This window comes from Takifugu rubripes, chromosome 1 (assembly GCF_901000725.2).
Source record: "Takifugu rubripes chromosome 1, fTakRub1.2, whole genome shotgun sequence".
NCBI classification, from domain to species: Eukaryota; Metazoa; Chordata; class Actinopteri; order Tetraodontiformes; family Tetraodontidae; genus Takifugu; species Takifugu rubripes.
Genome location: NC_042285.1, coordinates 6,970,649 through 6,988,663, shown reverse-complemented (window position 1 = coordinate 6,988,663; position 18,015 = coordinate 6,970,649). Strand labels below are relative to the sequence as shown.

Genomic DNA, 18,015 nt, shown 5'->3' with positions numbered 1-18,015 from the left:
GCAAAGAACATACTGCTTTCTTCTGTAACATCAGGGGAAAATAAAAAGAAATCAGCCAAGATGTCGGGAAGAGAATTTTGGACCTACAAAAATGTGGTTCGTATTTGAGTACAATTTCAAGAAGCCGGAAGATGCTACATTTATCTATGACTGCTGGGAAAGTTCAGCTGTTAACTAAAGAAAGACCATGTGATAGCGTGGAGCCGACAGAAGGGAAAGAAACCAGCAGACTAGCAAGATCCATTACTTAATAAGTGCATAAGAACCACCTGCCCATCATTAAGTCTGTGAGTGGAAGGAGTCAGGAGTGGAAAATGAGTAATTGGCTGACAACCCTGTACCGGTAAATGACCCGAGAATGGATATGATGACGAACCAGAAAATCAGTACATACTGAGCAACATCACTTGAAGGACAAGAGCTCCGAGTATGTATCTGTGGTTGGTCCAAGGTAACCTTTAGAGGCCTAAAACTAATAATCAAAGGTGGATTAAGTGATTAAAGAAACTGGGGCCGGAACATCACATTGAGCATTATCTTCTGATAGTAAGGTTAGGTGAGTGAAACTCAGTCGCAGCAGTCAGACAACAGTCCACACTGCAGCAGTACCCCAGTGGCTGAGCATAATTCAAGCACAACATCTGAGAACTTTTAGCCAAACCAAGAATAGCCAAAGTTATAGCCCTTTAGTGAAGTGGCCCAAGTCGAGCACCAAAAAGAGCAGGCAGAAATTGATGCAGACCTTAGGAAGATCCTCTGTGGATTCAAAGAATCAATGGAGAAGGAACTGGAGAAAATGGTTTGGATCCCCTCGTGTGGAGCAGAAAGGTTTGGAACAAAAGAGATGGGACAGAAGCAAGTAACGCCAACCCCTCCCATGTCCAGAAGGCAGCCACCCATTAAGTGCCTTGATAAAGAGAGAAGAGATTGCAATGGAATCCTCAGAGATCTCTGCTCACAGAATGAGCAGGCATTAACCTCCTACAAGCAGATCTGAAGGAATGCTTGTTTGTGGATAGTAGATAACTTTAGGCTTTGGCAGAGGAGGAAAGAGAGGGCCAGAACATCAGGATTCTTTCAGATTTGTAATATTCTTCACAAAGAAAAATAGTGACTTATTTAAGGTATCAAAGACTGGAAGCCCACCTTACACAGAAAACAACTCTGCCACCACTGCCTCAACCAGAACACCAGCTGGATGACAGTCCCCCAAAACTAAGGAAGGCAAAAGTAGCTCCAGGACCAGAGTTCCATACCAGCTGTATAAAATCACCCCATGAATCTTGTGTTCAAATGTTCTTGTGAAGGCAAATGAAGGTGACATGGAAGAGCCAAATCATCTGTAAAGCTTGGCAGAGAGCAGGGAGAGTGGTAATCCCTAAGAATGCAGTAAACATCAAATAGTTCCAACAGATCACTCTGTTGAATGTGGAAAGGTGTTCTTTAGCATTGTTGCTCAAAGGAAGACATTCTACCTGATACAAAACAACTACACTGACACACTGACCCAGAAAGCTAGTATACCCAGTTTTTCATGACGTTTAGGACATACAAATATAGGACATACATGTGGAACCAGTTCCAATGTTACTGTTCGGTTCCAATGTTACTGATTGTTAGGACCCCAAAATGATATGTTCCGAAAGAATGTATGCGAATGCACCAAAAAAGAAACTAAAGATGGAGGCAAGGCTCAGGCGACCTGGAGACGAGCAGAACGGAAATTTTCATGCAATAAATCTAACTCGAGTCATGATCTGAATTTTTACTTCTCAAGTGCAGATACAAGGGCACTCAGGACAAAGGGACGATCTGACGTCTCGTGAGTAAAAGGCAGAGGTTTAAGATGGCCCATTGATTGCTCGCCCACCGCAAGTGTAGCCGTCACCGATGTGAACCGGCAAATTGGCAAACTAGAAACTACAACACAAACTACAAGGACAGGGCAAAAAAGCAACACATAAACCATACTGCTAAACCATAGCAGTACTTCCTTGTGCTTTGCCTGGTTTTGTCGAGATGGTCCAGGTAATAATCCCACAGGAGACTCTCGTCCAGAATGTGATGGCACTGTGACCTTCTTCTGGTACTCAAACAGTGGAGAATGATATTCTACGGAGGCTATGAAGGGAGATAACCCCGTGGTGGTGGAGAATAGTGAGTGGTGGACATAGTCTACCCAAACCAAGAATGAACTCCAGGAAACAGGATGTTGAGCAAAGACACATCAGAGGGGGCACTCTCCAGGCTCTGGTTTGTCCTCTGCATATGACCGTTTGACTCAGGATGGTGTCTAGAGTAAAGGATCACCAGTGCCCTGAACTCACCGGAATCCTCCAAAACTTGGGCACAGTCCAAGACAATATCCTTTAGGAAAACTATGAAGGTGAAGCACACTGTAAGGATGATGGTGTTTCCATTCGCCAGGTGCAGCAATGTGAGACCACGGATGTCCAGAGGAAGGGAGAGGATTGAGTAGACCAGTTGGAGGTAGATGAAAGGACTTCCCTAGGACACACACACAGGTCAAGCTTACATGAAGGCCTTGGCTGGGCTGTGCTCTGGGCTGGATGGAAAGAGCCTCAAGCTTGACATTGTGGGACCCAAGGCGATAGGTAGGGGAATTAGAAGCACTTGGCATTTCTCAGGTAACAGAGATGCTTGTGATCAGTCCAAACAATAAACAAGTGGGCAGACCCTTCTAGCCACTGTCTCCACTCTTGCTGCGTTAGAACCACAGCAATCAATTCTCGATTACCCACATCGTAGTTAACCTCCAATGTCACAAGCCGCCAACCTAAGACGGAGCAGGCATGAAGCTTCTGGTCAAACAGGTTCCACTGGGAAAGAACCGCGCCAACTCCATTGTCCGAAGCTTCCATTTCCACAATGAACTGGCAGCCGGGATTAGGATGAGATAGAATGGGGGCGTAGGTGAGCAAGGGCTTCAACCGAGCAAAGTGGTGTGGAACTCACACTTCTCAACTTAATTTATTCTCAAGGAGACATCAGATCACCAGGCGGACATGCTGGATATGCTCCTTCTGTGTTTCCGAAAAGATCAGGATGTCACCCAAGTAGACAAAGAGGTATTTGTTCAGCATGTCACGCAGGACGTCATTCACCAGGGCTTGGAACACCGCAGGGGCATTGTTAAGGCCAAAATGCATGACCAGGTACACAAAATGACCAAGGGAAATGTTGAAAGCTGTTGTCCACTTGTCTCCATTACATATTCAGACCAAGTGAAAGGCGTTCTACAGGTTGAGTTTGAAGAAAACTCTGATCTTATGGAGTGGGCTGAAAGCTGCGTCAGGTACTGGTAAAGGGTGCTTGTTCTTAATGGTGATCTCATTCAGGTCCCGATAGTCAAAGCATGGCCATAGTTACCTATCATTTTGTACAAAGAAAAAAATTGTTCCTTCATGGGAAGATGAAGAAAGAATTAGCCCAGACGCCAATAATTTGCTAACATATCTCTCCATGGAACTCCTGCTCGGATCAAGAGAGTTTGTACAACCAACTCGATGGAAAGGGAGCCCCATGCAGCAGGTTGATGCAGCAATCATAAGGCCAATGAGGTGGCAGGGAGATGCCTGGCTGTTTGCTGAACACCTCAACAATGCGTGAATCTGAACACATGCACCCTTGCATATATATGCCGGCAAACTTCATCTTTTGGTTGAATTGGGCAAATGATGAGGAAATGGCTGGACTGTCCGAGTGCAAGCACACTCGGGGGGAGAGTCTCCGCTGCCTCTTGGACGGGGTAACCTGAGCTCAACCCAAGTGCTTGGGCTCCTTGAATGCAACTGACAAAGGCATTGAATTCAGGGACACTGTACACAACCTGGACACACATTAGACGGCATGTGAAGTCACAACCTAGAGAAGGGGAGAAAGGAAATGTTCGTCCAACTAGGAAATGTCATGATCTGCGATTTTACCTAATCTTGAGTGCAGATCTGAGAGCATCTGATGCCGGTGAGCAGAAACCAGCAGCTTAAGGTAGCATGTAAATATCTCATTTCTGCAGGTGAAGCCATCACCGATGTGAACCAGCTAATTGGTTAGCCACAGAAAATGTCCTCAGACCTTGGAAATATTTTTGGATCTGTTTTCCATTCCCTCATCTGGGCCGCCTTTAAGTTTAAACTACCGTATTTTCACGACCATAAGGCGCACTGTAATAAAAGGCGCAGTCTCAGTTACGGGTGCTATATCTGTATTTAAAACATACATAAGGGGCATACAAAAATGACAACAGAAGTAAAACGGTGAGTTTCAACACATTTATTGAACAAAATATTCATTGTTCCGCCACAAAATCATCAAAGTTTTCATCTTCTGTATCTGAATTAAACAGCTGCGCTATTTTAATGTCCAACTTCCCGAATTCCTCTTCTTCGTCATCTGAATCAGACTCACCGACCGGTTCCGCTTCAGCGTTGATGCCGGCTTTTGTGAAAGCTCTTACAATACATGAAGACGGTATCATAGCCCATGCGTCTACAATCCATCCGCATATGGTGGCATAACTTGCCCGCCGCTGCCTCATAGTCTTTGTGAAGGAGTGTTCACCTTCTGTCATCCAGCGCTCTGTCCGTTTCCGTGGCAGCCAAGAACCACAGTGAACAAAGACTTCTCGTGCCCCGTATTGCCACCGTGCTGGTCCCTTTTTTCTCCACTGTTTGGGTCAAAGGGATGTAAAAAGTCAGAGGGATCTCATCCATGTTGGTGATGTGGCTGGTCGTGGTTATCTTGTCGTGGCAGTAGGTGCGGAAGATGGCCACCCTCTCCTGGTAATCCGTGGGCAGCCGCTGTGCAACAGTTGTCCTTGCACGTATGGAGACACCAAGATGGATCTCCTTGGAAGTGCTCAATGTCCATTTCTTCAGCAATCGCTTTGGCCTTTTGTTGAATGGAGACAGTAGAGACACCCCTTCCAGTTGTTCGCTGTTCCACAACCAACTGTTCCACTCGGTCTTCCAGCTCGGCCCACCTTGCTTTGTTCCCACGGAAACTCAACTTCGTCTTCCTCACTTGGCGCAGTTCACTTTCTTGTTTTCTCCACTTTCTCTGACCATGGACTCATTTACATTAAAATGTCTTGCAGCTGCTCGATTGCCATTTTCAGCCGCATATTCGATGGCCTGCAGTTTAAAGTAAGCCTCATACGCGTGTCGCTTGACTGGCGCCATTTTAGGGGGTCCTTACGCATAGGTGTGCCGCTAATTGATGGGCGTAGCGTTTACCGTAGTGCATCCACCAAAGGCACACAGCACATTTTGGAACTCAGTCTACACACAAGGCGCACCATATTATAAGGCGCACCATTGATTTTTGAGAAAATCTCAGTGTTTTAGGTGCGCCTTATAGTCGTGAAAATAAGGTACTTGTTAAGATGCAAGTCAGGCGGGACTCGTAAGCAGACAAACAACAGTTGATGGTGTTAACACTAGACTTTAATTAACGTAGATAACTGCATGGCGCAAAGTGCAGATCGTTCCTCCGAACGAGGGGCGCGTGGAGACCTAGGAATAGATGTGTGAAAAACAGGGAAAGTTACTTGAAGGGACGAAACACGAGAAGATACCAATGGTCCATGTTTACCACAAAGCCGAAGAAACGGTCAAACCCTGGTGATCGGGAGGCAGCAGCTTTTTAAATCAAATCAAATCAACCTAAATTTATATAGCATCTGTTACAATCAAAATTGTTTCTAGGCGCTTTACAGAATCCCAAGGCCTGACCCCCAACATGCAACAGTGGCAAGGAAAAACTCCCCTTTAACAAGAAGAAACCTTAAGCAGGACCGGGCTCATGTAGGGGGACCCTCCTGCTGATGGCCGGCTGGGTAGGGAAAGAGGAGAAGGGGAGGACAGGTAGAGGAGTGTTGATTGGTAACCAGCTGCAGATGTGACAGTCACCAGCGAATGGGACCCAGGTGAATCTACCATGCCCCTTGTGAGAAAACCAGGAAAACATAACAGAAACAAAAGTCACCATCACATAGGCAATGACACTACTAGCCTAAACTTTAAAAACTACTCTCTAGACCTTCAACTTTGTGTCAAAAGTTGAAAGTAGAGATACAAGGAACCATCTTGGTCACTGCGGAGAACTGGAAAATGCAGATTGACCTAGACCAGAAGCTTGTCTTTCAGCCCCAGATCATCACAAGTAATCACAGGACACACCTTGCCTTGTTTTCAACCTTACAGAAGTCACTCTTCATTGTTAAAATGACTGTACCAGAGGCAGGGCAATGTGGCTGGCATGCCCAAGTGCTTTTTGTTGCAGTTGAATGCAAAAGCTTTGCCACATCCACAACCGAATTTTGAAATGGATGGTGGCACAAAAACAGGCCTTCTGATAAGCCATTAGATCACTGTCAGAGACTGCAGAGGACAACCAAGGGTAAAAGCGTAGGGGGGCACACCTGAGATATCTGAGAGCACAACGAAACAGGATGCCCACCGGGAAGACCCCAGTGAAACAATTACCCCTACCCTGTTCAACTGTACACACAAGTATCAACATTATGGTACCACTCAGGAAAAAAGGCAGTTTATGTGTCCTAGAGATTGTTTCAGAGTGAAATGTGCATCAACCCCAGAAAAAAAGACCCTGTAAAGATGGGGGCTGTAAATGTAAGAGAATTAAATTATCCACAGTCAAACAAGTAATCTACTGGCATGGTGGCTTCTAGGCCACCCAAGAAGGAAGAAGTCCTTTTTCAATCTCTCAGTCAATTAGTGTACTTCACAGAATAGTTTGCATCATCAAAGTCAAGTGTTTTTGCACAACTCTGACCTCAATTTTTTACCTAATTTTTCCTGACTAGTACCAGTGTCACATCCTGAATTGAAAAAACTAATTGCCAATAAAGATTGATTTACATTGGTGATCCAGCTTTATAAGTTTTTTAGTCCCAAAGCTCCTAAAGTTCTTCCACAGATGTGCTTACATCATTCAGCCTGTAGATGTAGATAAGGCAGTCCAGAGACAACTTTGTCATAAATCCTGAACCTCCTCTGTTTAGTTATTGGTTGCAGAGGTTGGCTTATTCAAGTTTTTGAAACACAAAGTTGTGTGAATTAGTTATTTTTTAAATGATTCTGAAGCTCTGATAAACTCTCCTACAACCCCTGTCCTCTTTATTACTACTACTAGGTGTTGCAGCATCTAAGGAGCAGGACTTTGGGACTGCCAACCTACACCTTGAGGTCTCTGATGTTGTGTCTGTCCTGGTATATGTTGGAGTGGCCAAAGGAAATGGAGTCTTGTCAAAAACTGGTGAGCAATCAACATTAGGCTGTGTGTAAGAACATGCTCAAGTTCTGGCCAAGGCATCTGTCCTATTGAAAGATACTGTATATGATTGAGTGGCTCAGGGTAGTGATACAGTTCTGGGAGCAAAGCTCTGTTAACAATACTCCTAAATCTGCTCACATTAGCTCTGTCAGAAAAAAACACAAGTAAGCTAAAAACTAGATCTTTCCATTATTGTTCACATCCTTTGGGTCATCACCACAATCATTTCCATATGAAGACACACTTTTAATGAGAAGAAATACAGTCCAGTTGACTTGGATTAATTATTATACTTTGTTCACATTTTTGGTAAGTGAATATTTTGACCATATCATTATCTTAATTCATTAACAACTCCAAGATGAATAAACATGAATGCCTACTGGTGATAATCAATTATGTAATAAGGGAGGAGACCTTAGGAGATGAACACCTGCTACCAGGTGTGCACAATTATTAGGCAGCGTTTTTTCCTTGGACAAGAAAGAGTAAAAAATAATTTCTTGAAAAGACGACTCAAGTAAATAGTAGCTCTTTCATCCTAATATCTAATTTTCTTTTTCAAATCATGTATATAGAATAATTTGCTTATTTGTTATTAAATAAAACTGAGTAAAACTATTTATTGTTTGTAAAATACAAAATAATGTGCAAGCCCAAACCTCACTTTTTCAAAACATATACTGTATATTCTCTTACCCACCAACTGACCCAGCAGGCTCAGATATAAAATAACGATGGTTGGTCTTACACAAAATGTTATCAGTTTTTCAGTAGATGCCAGCGTTATCCACCAAGAGCCAGTGAGGGAATCTTTGAATATTGGATTCTTCATAGGTGGTTTGGTAGGAAGAGGACTGCATTTGATTTCTCTGGGAGTCTATTATTTCTTTATACATCTTTATTTTGTTGGGGTGAACCCTCTGTTGATGGAAAATATCATTCATTATCACATGTCCGGTTCTATTTGTTCAAGTTCACTGAATTAAAATGTGATTTGTGATGAATGCTGGATTAAATCTCAGTGTACACTGACAAATTATTGTGGTTACCATATTTCTGTAACTACTTGTCCAGCAGAACAAATTTCTGATTTTTATTTATTTTATTTATCTATTATATTTATTTTTCCCTCAAGCATAAAGCTAATTATTCATAGTAACATTGATCAGGTACCAAAACTATCTTAAGCATTTTTAATGAAATGTTTACAAATGCAAAAAGACTCCTTTAAAGACTCTTATTCTATAACATAACAAGGCTAAAATTAGCCCAACCACAGTAACAAAACAAAAAAAAGGAATTCAGTTACACCTTACAAGTTTTATCAGGTTAGACATTGTGGTTTGTATTCTAAAAATTTGGTTTGTTTTGGCAGATACAGATAATACATTGTATAGTTATTTTATTCACTGCGTGTAACCAAATCATCCTTTGTATATGAACAAATTTCTTCCTCTTCAGATTTAGCATTGGAGACATGTGTGTCTGCCATTTTTCATTTTTTTCTATTCCCTATCTGTGGGAAGAGTTGGTAAGAGTTTGTGCCGCTAATGTTGCCACTGTTTGTGTGGTTATGTGTCTGCATTGCTATGTCTGATTGGTAAACCGGATTAGTGAAACTGAAGTCTGATAAGTGAAACACATTCATGTGGTAAATCTCTTGCAAAAATAAGTAAAATTTATGGTGCAGTAAATCTATTCCTAGAAATATTTATTTTCAAAACTTTACTCAAGTAAATGTAACAAGCAATAAGTATAACTCATTTCTACCATCCTCTGACCATGGGAAACCAAGACTCATTGCTACACGTAGGGACCAAACTCCAACAGATGAGCTACTGTAGCTGAAATCTGTTATGGAGTTAATGTTGGTTCGGATAGATGCTCAGGCAAATAGAAACAACTGTCAAAACCACCAACAACTAGCACATGATTGTCAGAGCCAGACTACAGAACCTTGGAAGGAGGAGGACTTGTATGAAACAGTCTTAACCAATATTTGGCAGGTTTTCATAGCAGTGTGCCTTAGTGGTGTATATTTCATAGTAAATATTTTCTTTCCTTTTTTGACCTCTATACATTTCTGGGTCATGGGGGAGAATGCGAGCCTATCCCAGATGAATATGAGAAATGGCAGGGTTTGAAGATTTGGTACCCTGCTCGAGGGTAACTTGGCAGTGCTCTGAGGGTGTCCTGTACATTCCCCTACTACCAGAACACCTGCCAAGTTTTGTCCAAATTCGGGCTTAAATTGAGAAACCCTCTGCTCCTCAGCCCCGTCCCCTACAGACTGGCCCAGTAATTGACTGAAGTAATTGTGAATAATTATAAAGAATTCCTAATTAAGCAAAACCTGCTGAAAATGTATGTATTTGTATTAAGGAGTTTTAAAACGTTTGGAGGAGGAGGATCTAGACGAGGGGTTTCACAGAAGATTGAAAGACTCAAGTGAGACACCAGGGGCATTGTGGCACATATACCTAAACAAAGACATGGACCAAATGCGAGAATTCCTGCACAAGGTAAACACAGTGACCAAAACTCTGTTACTGTTTTCTGTTTAATCCTCCATCATTAAATTTCTATACTGCTAGATTTTTTTGTTTGTTAGTTGATAATGTTTATTACTATTGTGGCTGTATGTGCATGATTATCTTATGCACTGTATATGAAGATTTGGTTTTCATTTCATTTCAATAACAGATCTAAAGGCCCTAAAATCAGTGATTTTTATTTCACAAAATCTGGTCTAGCCTATGGAGTATGTCCTTGTTGCTTTAGTAGTTTCATAGGCCATATCCTCTGCACCGCCTAAAATGGAAAATAGATATTTTTACAGGAAATAAGTCCCTCACTCTCAGTTTTTCCCCACTCAACTCAGCTTTGTAAGGAACAGGGATTGGACTTATCTTTGGACCAGGACCCAATCAGAGAGCAGAGCTTTTACTTGAGCAGAAAGCAGCGTCGGCGGCTGCTAGATGAGCATGGAGTTCAGGGCTGGACTGTTGTCCAGTTCTTAGGAGACTCAGTGCTGATACCTGCAGGGGCCATGCATCAGGTAAACAGAAGTACTGCTGAGCATTTTTGTTAAAAAAAAATAAAAAAATCAACACAAAGTTGCATCGGAATAATAGAAGGTGACATACAAAGAATCAGATGTAGTAGGGTGTCAAGAGTACTCTCCTGACATTCTCTTCTTCAGAAAAGCTTTTAGTTTGCAATGGTATATTGGTAGAGGCTGTGGCAAATTCAGTAAATATTTGAAAAATGTTTACTGTTACTTTTTACTTGTATATTTGATAAAATATTTGTAAATTGATGTGACTGTTGTTGACTCTTTTATGTTACTATACACAGGTACAGAACCTCCACAGCTGTGTTCAGGTCATTAATGACTTTGTGTCTCCGGAACACGTGGCCAAATGCTTCTCTCTCACCCAGGAACTTCGGTCCAGCAAGGACCAAGTCAACTATGAGGATAAACTCCAGGTTAAAATGAACCCCTTTATTTATGAATGCAAACAAACTAATTGACAGATTTGCAAATATTTATTCATTTTAACATATATGTCCTGTGATTATCATTAAAACTACTAATGCAGAATATTGGAAATATTCAATATTCATGTTTCTCAGGATAAACTAAAAACAAAGCACTGGAGAGTGTGCAGACTTCCACCAAGCAATTCATTTCCCACCATATTGTGACTTACACCCAAAACTAATACCCCGATCAATTTGAATATCTTCATTGGGTCTCATTAATGAAACTTTAGTGAATTTGCAAACAGATTTATGCATAAAAGCCGACTCCACTAAAGTCCAGATTCAGGAACTGTGTTCTGAAAACTCAGATCTGATCATAAACACGCATGTAGATCATGAATGCCTAGCAATCGTAAATTGATAGCGCACTCCCAGTAATCAGCTATTTGCAGAAATCTCCACCCATCAATTGGCAATGAGCACAATAAATGGAGGTGTACATTCATGCATCCGGTTTACCTGTCAGTCATAGCACAAGCAAAACAAGTAAGAGAACGAAAGAACTTTTCCGAAGCAGAATGAATTTTTCTGAAGCAGAGATAGAGATTATTTTGAGTGAAGTTGAATTATAAAAAAAACATTTTATTGTCATCAATTAGCAGTGGTGTGATGGGGACAGGCAAATCATTAATGTGGTCTCTGCCGTCCCCAGAACCATGCTCAAGGTCAAAAGAAAGTGGTTTGATATAAAAATAGAGGCAAAAAAACTTATTTGTGCATACAGAAAAATATATCTGCCACAGGAGGAGGAGGCTTACTGTCCAAATTGTCACATACAGTCGAGCACATAGCAGGAATCATCCATGATGGAGAGAGCGACCCCAGATGGTAAGGTAATAAATGTTGTGAATGATGTGTCACAATAATCTACATTCTAAAAAATCACAGATACCTTAGTGATCAATTTTGTCTAGGTTGTGCAGTACAAACAATTTTCTCTCGAGTTTGAGGTAGAAATATGAAACCTAGCAATGTTACATTGTGCATTAATATACCCTAATCTAAATCCGTGATAGCTGACAGACTGTAAAGCTATGTAACATTTTTAAAAAGTGATACGGATAACAGCCCACAGCAGTTTTTTATGACACATTGTCGAAAAGCATGTGTAGATTTTTATAGTAGCTATGAACAGATCTAGCAACTAAAATGTTGATGAATGAGATTCACATAATTTTTTTTTTGCGAATACACACAAATTCGCTCTGCTCACGTTTCATGAATGAGACCCATCGAGTTTACCTGCCACTGTATATTGTTTGTCTTCTATTCGAGGGTTAGCCTCTTTGAAAGGACTATAATTCAGATAAGAGACTCAAAGCACATGAGAGAGATCTGAGCTATCTGCTAGTTTCCCCACATATAACTTACACTCATAGTACAGTGTATTTGTGTGTATATTTTTCTTTTTATATATAAATAATGCAAAATCCAAAGATAAGCAGAGACATTTCTATGTACCGGTTTGATGTTTTTTCTTCTTACTTTTTTAAAGTCTTTGGATTTTAAAATTTATTAAATCCATTCAAAACTTTTTGTTATTTTGCTACTAAAAAACAAACAAATGCAAACTGTCACAAAACGTCTTTGCCAGAAGTAAACCTTGGGAAAGGTTATAATATTATGTTAATACTTTGGTCAACATATAGGAATATGTTATATGTAGGGAGGCATCTCTATATTGTGTTTACATTTTTTAATTGAAACCACATTTTTCATGGTAAGGTGTTAATAATAAAAAAAATGCTAGTATTGTGGAAAAAGTAACATACAAAAGTTGCTTATTTAAAAAGATTTTCTGCTCCTCTCCCTCAGGTTAAGAACATCTTGTATCACTGTGTGAAAGAGGTGGTGAGTGCCTTGAAAAGAGACGACATTGGTGAAGGAAACCCATGACACTTCCAAGGCCCCATGCACACCTCTATTCCATGATCTGCTCACACCCTCTTCTGGCATGGGGGAAGTTCCCATTTTACGAAAAGAATTGGGTTTGACCAGTTAGAGACATGTGCAACTCCATTATCTTAGACCTTCAGTGCCAAGAGGAGACAGAAGATTAGCAAAACCACTGATGAGGATTAAACCTTATCTTGAATTGGAAAAAATTAACTATGCCCACAAAAGCAGTCAGAGATCTTAACCAAAGCAGATATTAAGTGTGAGTCATGCCTTTTTTCAGTTTCCATTAACATAAGGTTTTCTACTAAAGATTGGAATCGTTTAATCCCCATCTGTAGCTTAATCTCAGATTTCACCAGCAGCAGCTTCAGAAAAAGTTTCATTTGGCATTTTCTCCCTTCTCTTGTTTGTTTCCTACATATTTGCTCTTGTCATTTTTGTCCAGTTATTTTTTTTGTTTTCTTTTATAGACAATAATAATTCATTTTATAGTCTTATGATATGTGATGTTTTAGCAAAAAGAAAACTAATGTAAATGTGATGTGTACAGGTTTTTTTTTTTTTCGGTTTTTTTTTTGGGCTCTGTGATTTTCTTTTGTAGTACTGCTCTACTGTGATGGAGGACATCCTAACTAATGCCTGTAACTTTCCGAATTTGTGAATTTCTGCAGTCCTCATGCCATAAAGACACTTTTTAAAAAAAATAAATTGCCAAACTATTGTAAAGACTGTGTTAAGCTGTTTTAAAAAGGACAAAATTGCATAAAAATGTTAGCATTTTATAGGAAAGTATTTGCTATAAAACCTATTTACAAAAACATGTAAATTATTTAAGAAATTGATGCATTATCTTTCCTTTTAGGATTTATTACAGTGAACTTTTGAAGTTTAAGCAAAATAAGATAAAATAATGAAAAGTTTAATATACATTGTACATACAGTATATACATTCACAGGTATTTTTTTAAAACGTGTTTTGCTCCAATTTCAAACTTTTAAGTGCAAGTGTTTCATGCTTTGTACATCAAAGTAAAGGGTTTTACATTGTCCATTAAAATGGATTTATCAAACATTTGTGCTGTATTTGACATTAAATCTCTAAAGTGAATAATGGATCACTAATATACTTAGTTACTTTTTGATTTCGTACTGATGTTTTTTGGCATTTAACATGGTCTTTACCACAAAGTGATGGTAGTGTTATGGCTCTGTCAGAGCAGACATCCCATAGACTTCTTAATTCTTTGTCAGAGCTAATATTTAGTACAAAGTGAATCCCTCAAATTACAACCCCTCTCTCTTCAAGAAGACTGAGTGAGGTGTGTTCTGGAGGTGAACTCCTAGAAAGCTGCAGAACCAGACAGAATACAAGGCAAATTGCTGAGGAGTCATGATTGGCATCCCTGTCAGAGGCTGAGGTCCTGTTCAATTTAGGAGATCAACCATTATCAAGGTCTCCAACAAAGCAATCATAAAACACCAGGATGAAGAAGATTCAGGCTAGTGGCACTGATGTTTATGGTCATGAAGTGCTTTGAAAAACTTGTTCTTCAGCGCCTCAAAGCCTGCCTCCTTCAGAACTTGCTCTTGGTGTCAGGAGGAAGAAATTTGACCTTGCCTCTTTCACTACCAACTTCAATCCTAGGGACACATATCTGAGGACCCCCCCCCTAGAAGACCAACGTATCAGCACTGGTAAAATTGGTCCAGCAGAGATGCCACTGCCTTTGAGTGCTGAACAAGCCCAAGGTGCACCACCAACCGTTTCCCGTGGCTAACCGTTTTTTCCCCACTCAGCGACACTCCCAGTGAGAAACCGACTCTGGTAATTGGCGACTCTGTTTTGCAATACGTGTAGCCAACACCAGCGACCATAGTTAGGTGCATTCTGGGGGCCAGAGCGGGCGACGTCTAAAAGAAGTGCCTTTTTTCACCTGAGAAATATTGAGAAGTTGAGGTCACATAACTTCTGTACTTGCATCTCTTCATTGGCTGCCCATTAAATCTAGAATAATTTTTAAAATTTTCTTCTGACCCACCAGTTTCTCATAGGCCAAGCTCCATCTTTCCTGGCAGAGTTGGTGACACCTTATCATCCCAATAGACCACTCTATCTCAGAATGCTGGTTTACTTGTCGTCCTCAGAGTCTCTAGAGGTAGAATGGGGAGCCAAGCATTTAGCTATCAGGCCCCCTTGCTGTGGAACCAGCTCCATGTCCAGGTAAGGGGGGCTGACTGAATCTCTACTTCTAAGATTAGACTTAAGACCTTACTCTTTGAAAGAGCTTATTGTCACTAATTCTGTAATTCCAGTTACTATTCTAGGCAGACTTCCTCTCCTCTCCTCTCCTCTCCTCTCCTCTCCTCCCCTCTCCTCATGACTTCAAATGCCCTGCATTTGTGGATATTATTGGTGGATTTTTCATATTTTGAATATAATAATAATTTCTCAGGGGGATAATTTGAAAGAGGTATCTTTGTAAAATATATTGTAACATCTGAAATATTCAATATCTATCGAACACCAGGTGAAGTAGGACCCAAAACATAGACAAACCTGACCATAAAAAGGCAACGGCAGCACGAGCTCTTTCGCAAGAGATGAGCTCATTAACATTAGGACCATAACTCTATTCTCCGATTTCATCGCCTCCACAGAGGTTTTAATGGACATTTTGGTCAAAGGTGTTCCCACCTTTGCCCACTCCTTACGCCGGAGATGACGCAGGAGAGGGAAAAGCGCGGGCGCGCTTGTGCGACAGACATTGTCCACCACTGCCGGGAATATTTCTCTCCAATGTGCGCTCTCTGTGCAACAAACTAGATGAACTTCAGCTATGGTTGGGCACGAACAGCGATCTTAACCGTTTCTGCATCTTCCGCAGCAGAGAAGGAGGAGAAGGGGAGGGGTGGACAGGTAGAAGAGAGAATAGGTATAGATCATGCAAGTACATTAATTACAATAGGTTAGTATAAGAGTTGAGCGGGTCAGTGGGTTCAGAGTTTGGCAGGTCAACACAAAGCTCTGAAGTCAGTGATACCTGTAGATGGATACAGAGAGAAGGAGGAGAGGGAGAGAAGTGTCAGGGTGTTTGGTTTGGTGTTCTTTGGTGGTGTTTTCTCTGTTCTTCCTCTGTTCTGTCTCCATGGGGCGTGGTAGATCATCTTTCCCGCCCTTGGCACTGGTGACAGTCACAACTGCTGTCAATTACCAATCGACTGGTTATTTAGGTCCCAGGCTCCTGTTCACCAGTGTCTGATTGTTTCAGCAGCTTTTTGGTCATCACACCTCCCTCCTTTTCTGAAGAAACATGCAGGACTTTTTTCCTGTGCCAAGCAAGTTCCCCCCCCTTCCCCCCGCAGAGTATGGGGCTTCTTTTGTTTAAAATAAACCAATGTTTTGAGACCTAGTTGGCTGTTTCCTGTCTACATTCGGGCCCTGTTCAAATTAAAACTTAACAGAACGATCAGACCACTATGGACCTGGCAGACAGCGACTCAGTTTGGCAAACATTGGAGGTTTGGAGGCTCAGGGCAGGCTTCTCGGGCAGCACACTAAGATCCTCTCGGACATTTGGAGTTATCTCCAGGATCTTACCTCCAGCGTTGGAGCCTCAGTGGTGCCAGGAGTCTCCACACAGCTGGCCCCTGTTCCATCCTCTGCTGCTGCACCACATGAGCCTCACGTACTCATTCCTGAGCATTATACCGGTGAGGCGGGCAGGGGGTTTATATTCAGGGGTTGTCGGAGTAAGTAAAAGATCAGCTGGCAGGTTGAGATGAGATGCCTGATTTGGAGGTGTTAATCAACCTCACCATATGTTGAAATGAAAGAGTGTCAGGTTAAGTCATGGTTTTTCCAATGATCCCTGCCAGGTTGAGTGGTCCTGCAGCCGAACCACCAACGTGAAGCCCTCTCCCTCCTCAGGAAGTCACAGCAACCGAGCCCATGCAGCTGGGATGAACCATGGCTCTCTTTGACCCTATATAGAGTATCGGGGGGGGGTACTGTCAGGGTCCTGGGTGTTTGTTTTGGTGGCGTTTTTCCTCTCAAGGAGGCGTGGTGGCGCCTCTTTCCCGCAGTTAGCACTGATGACAGAAACACCTGCTAATAATTTCCGATCAACTGGCTATTCAGTAGTGATGGGACGATGATACTTGCACTTAAAACTCTCTGCTCACCATCGTCATCTGCACCGTGTGAGTATTTTCTAAGGCTGGGGAGCTGGTGTCTAAGAGGAGAAATCGCCTTGGAGCAAAGACACTCCAAAAACTTTTGTTCCTCAATAAAAATTCATAAACGAATCACTTTTTTGTCTTTTATTTCATATGATTTAACAGTTAACAAATGTATACATAAGTTAAAAATTGTAACTCAAATTTGCTATATTTTACATACCAACTCAGTTTAGCATTTACACAAACAAGGAATTTCTTTACCTGCAATGATTTTATAACTACTGCAGGGGTCACTATTGGGTGACCAACACAGTATCAATACAGTGCCGACACAGTTTGTGTAGTGTGTCAATACACTCCTTGAGGTATTATCGTCCCATCACTATTTACAGGAGTGATTTGGTTGTACAAACCGACAAGGTTTTGAAACTGTACCTCAGGACCTGGATTAACTAATTTATATCTTATATCACTGTCTGGGAGGTCATGTGTGTTGCAATGAAGCACTACTATTGTTCATTCACCAACAAGCTGTGGTTCAACTCTAAACAGCAGCAACTTCTTCAAATGCTTCCTGTAGCATTGAAATGACCCTGCCAGGCAGACAAGGAAATAGAAAAATAGATCAAAAAGGGAAGAAGGAACTGCTTGGGTAAGCTGAGTAACAGTTTGCAGCTGCTAACCGTGTCTATGCAGAGGTCTGCAAGACATCGTCAACTACAGAAGACCATCCCCCTACAGGGAGATGAACAAAGCACTGGCAGACAATCTGAATTCCTTCTACTGCAGGTTTGAAAGAAATCAGACCCACTACCCCCACTCATCAAAAGAATCTGTCATACCTTTAACAACCTGAACATTGTGGCAGAGGACCGTGCTCATTGCTAGCTCAACTTGCATTAAGGGACGGATGGAGGTATGAAAGAAGAACAGTCAGCGATACTCATGCTGATAGAAAGGGTGATAGAAAATGAGATACTCATGTTGATAGAAAAACCACAAATTGTCTGGAGTCTATTATAACCAATTTTGGCTGAATTTGTGTGTTGTCACCAGCTTATCATGGATAAC

General features: G+C 41.4%; 1 protein-coding gene across 8 annotated transcripts in view; it reads left to right on the top strand.

Annotated features, from left to right (window-relative positions):
- jmjd1cb (jumonji domain containing 1Cb) overlaps nucleotides 1–13,837 on the top strand; it is a 116,477-nt gene extending 102,640 nt beyond the window's left edge. For 6 of the 8 annotated variants that reach the window (XM_029838715.1, XM_029838700.1, XM_029838693.1 and 3 more), the window contains 6 exons: nucleotides 7,177–7,299; nucleotides 9,703–9,842; nucleotides 10,202–10,378; nucleotides 10,678–10,809; nucleotides 11,591–11,694; nucleotides 12,682–13,837. In XM_029838715.1, the coding sequence (XP_029694575.1) occupies nucleotides 7,177–7,299; nucleotides 9,703–9,842; nucleotides 10,202–10,378; nucleotides 10,678–10,809; nucleotides 11,591–11,694; nucleotides 12,682–12,709 (704 nt within the window). In that variant the 3' untranslated portion in view covers nucleotides 12,710–13,837. The remainder of the gene's footprint in view (nucleotides 1–7,176; nucleotides 7,300–9,702; nucleotides 9,843–10,201; nucleotides 10,379–10,677; nucleotides 10,810–11,590; nucleotides 11,695–12,681) is intronic. The other 2 variants (XM_029838724.1, XM_029838706.1) reach the window with 1 other exon arrangement.
- The last annotated feature ends 4,178 nt before the right edge of the window (nucleotides 13,838–18,015 follow it).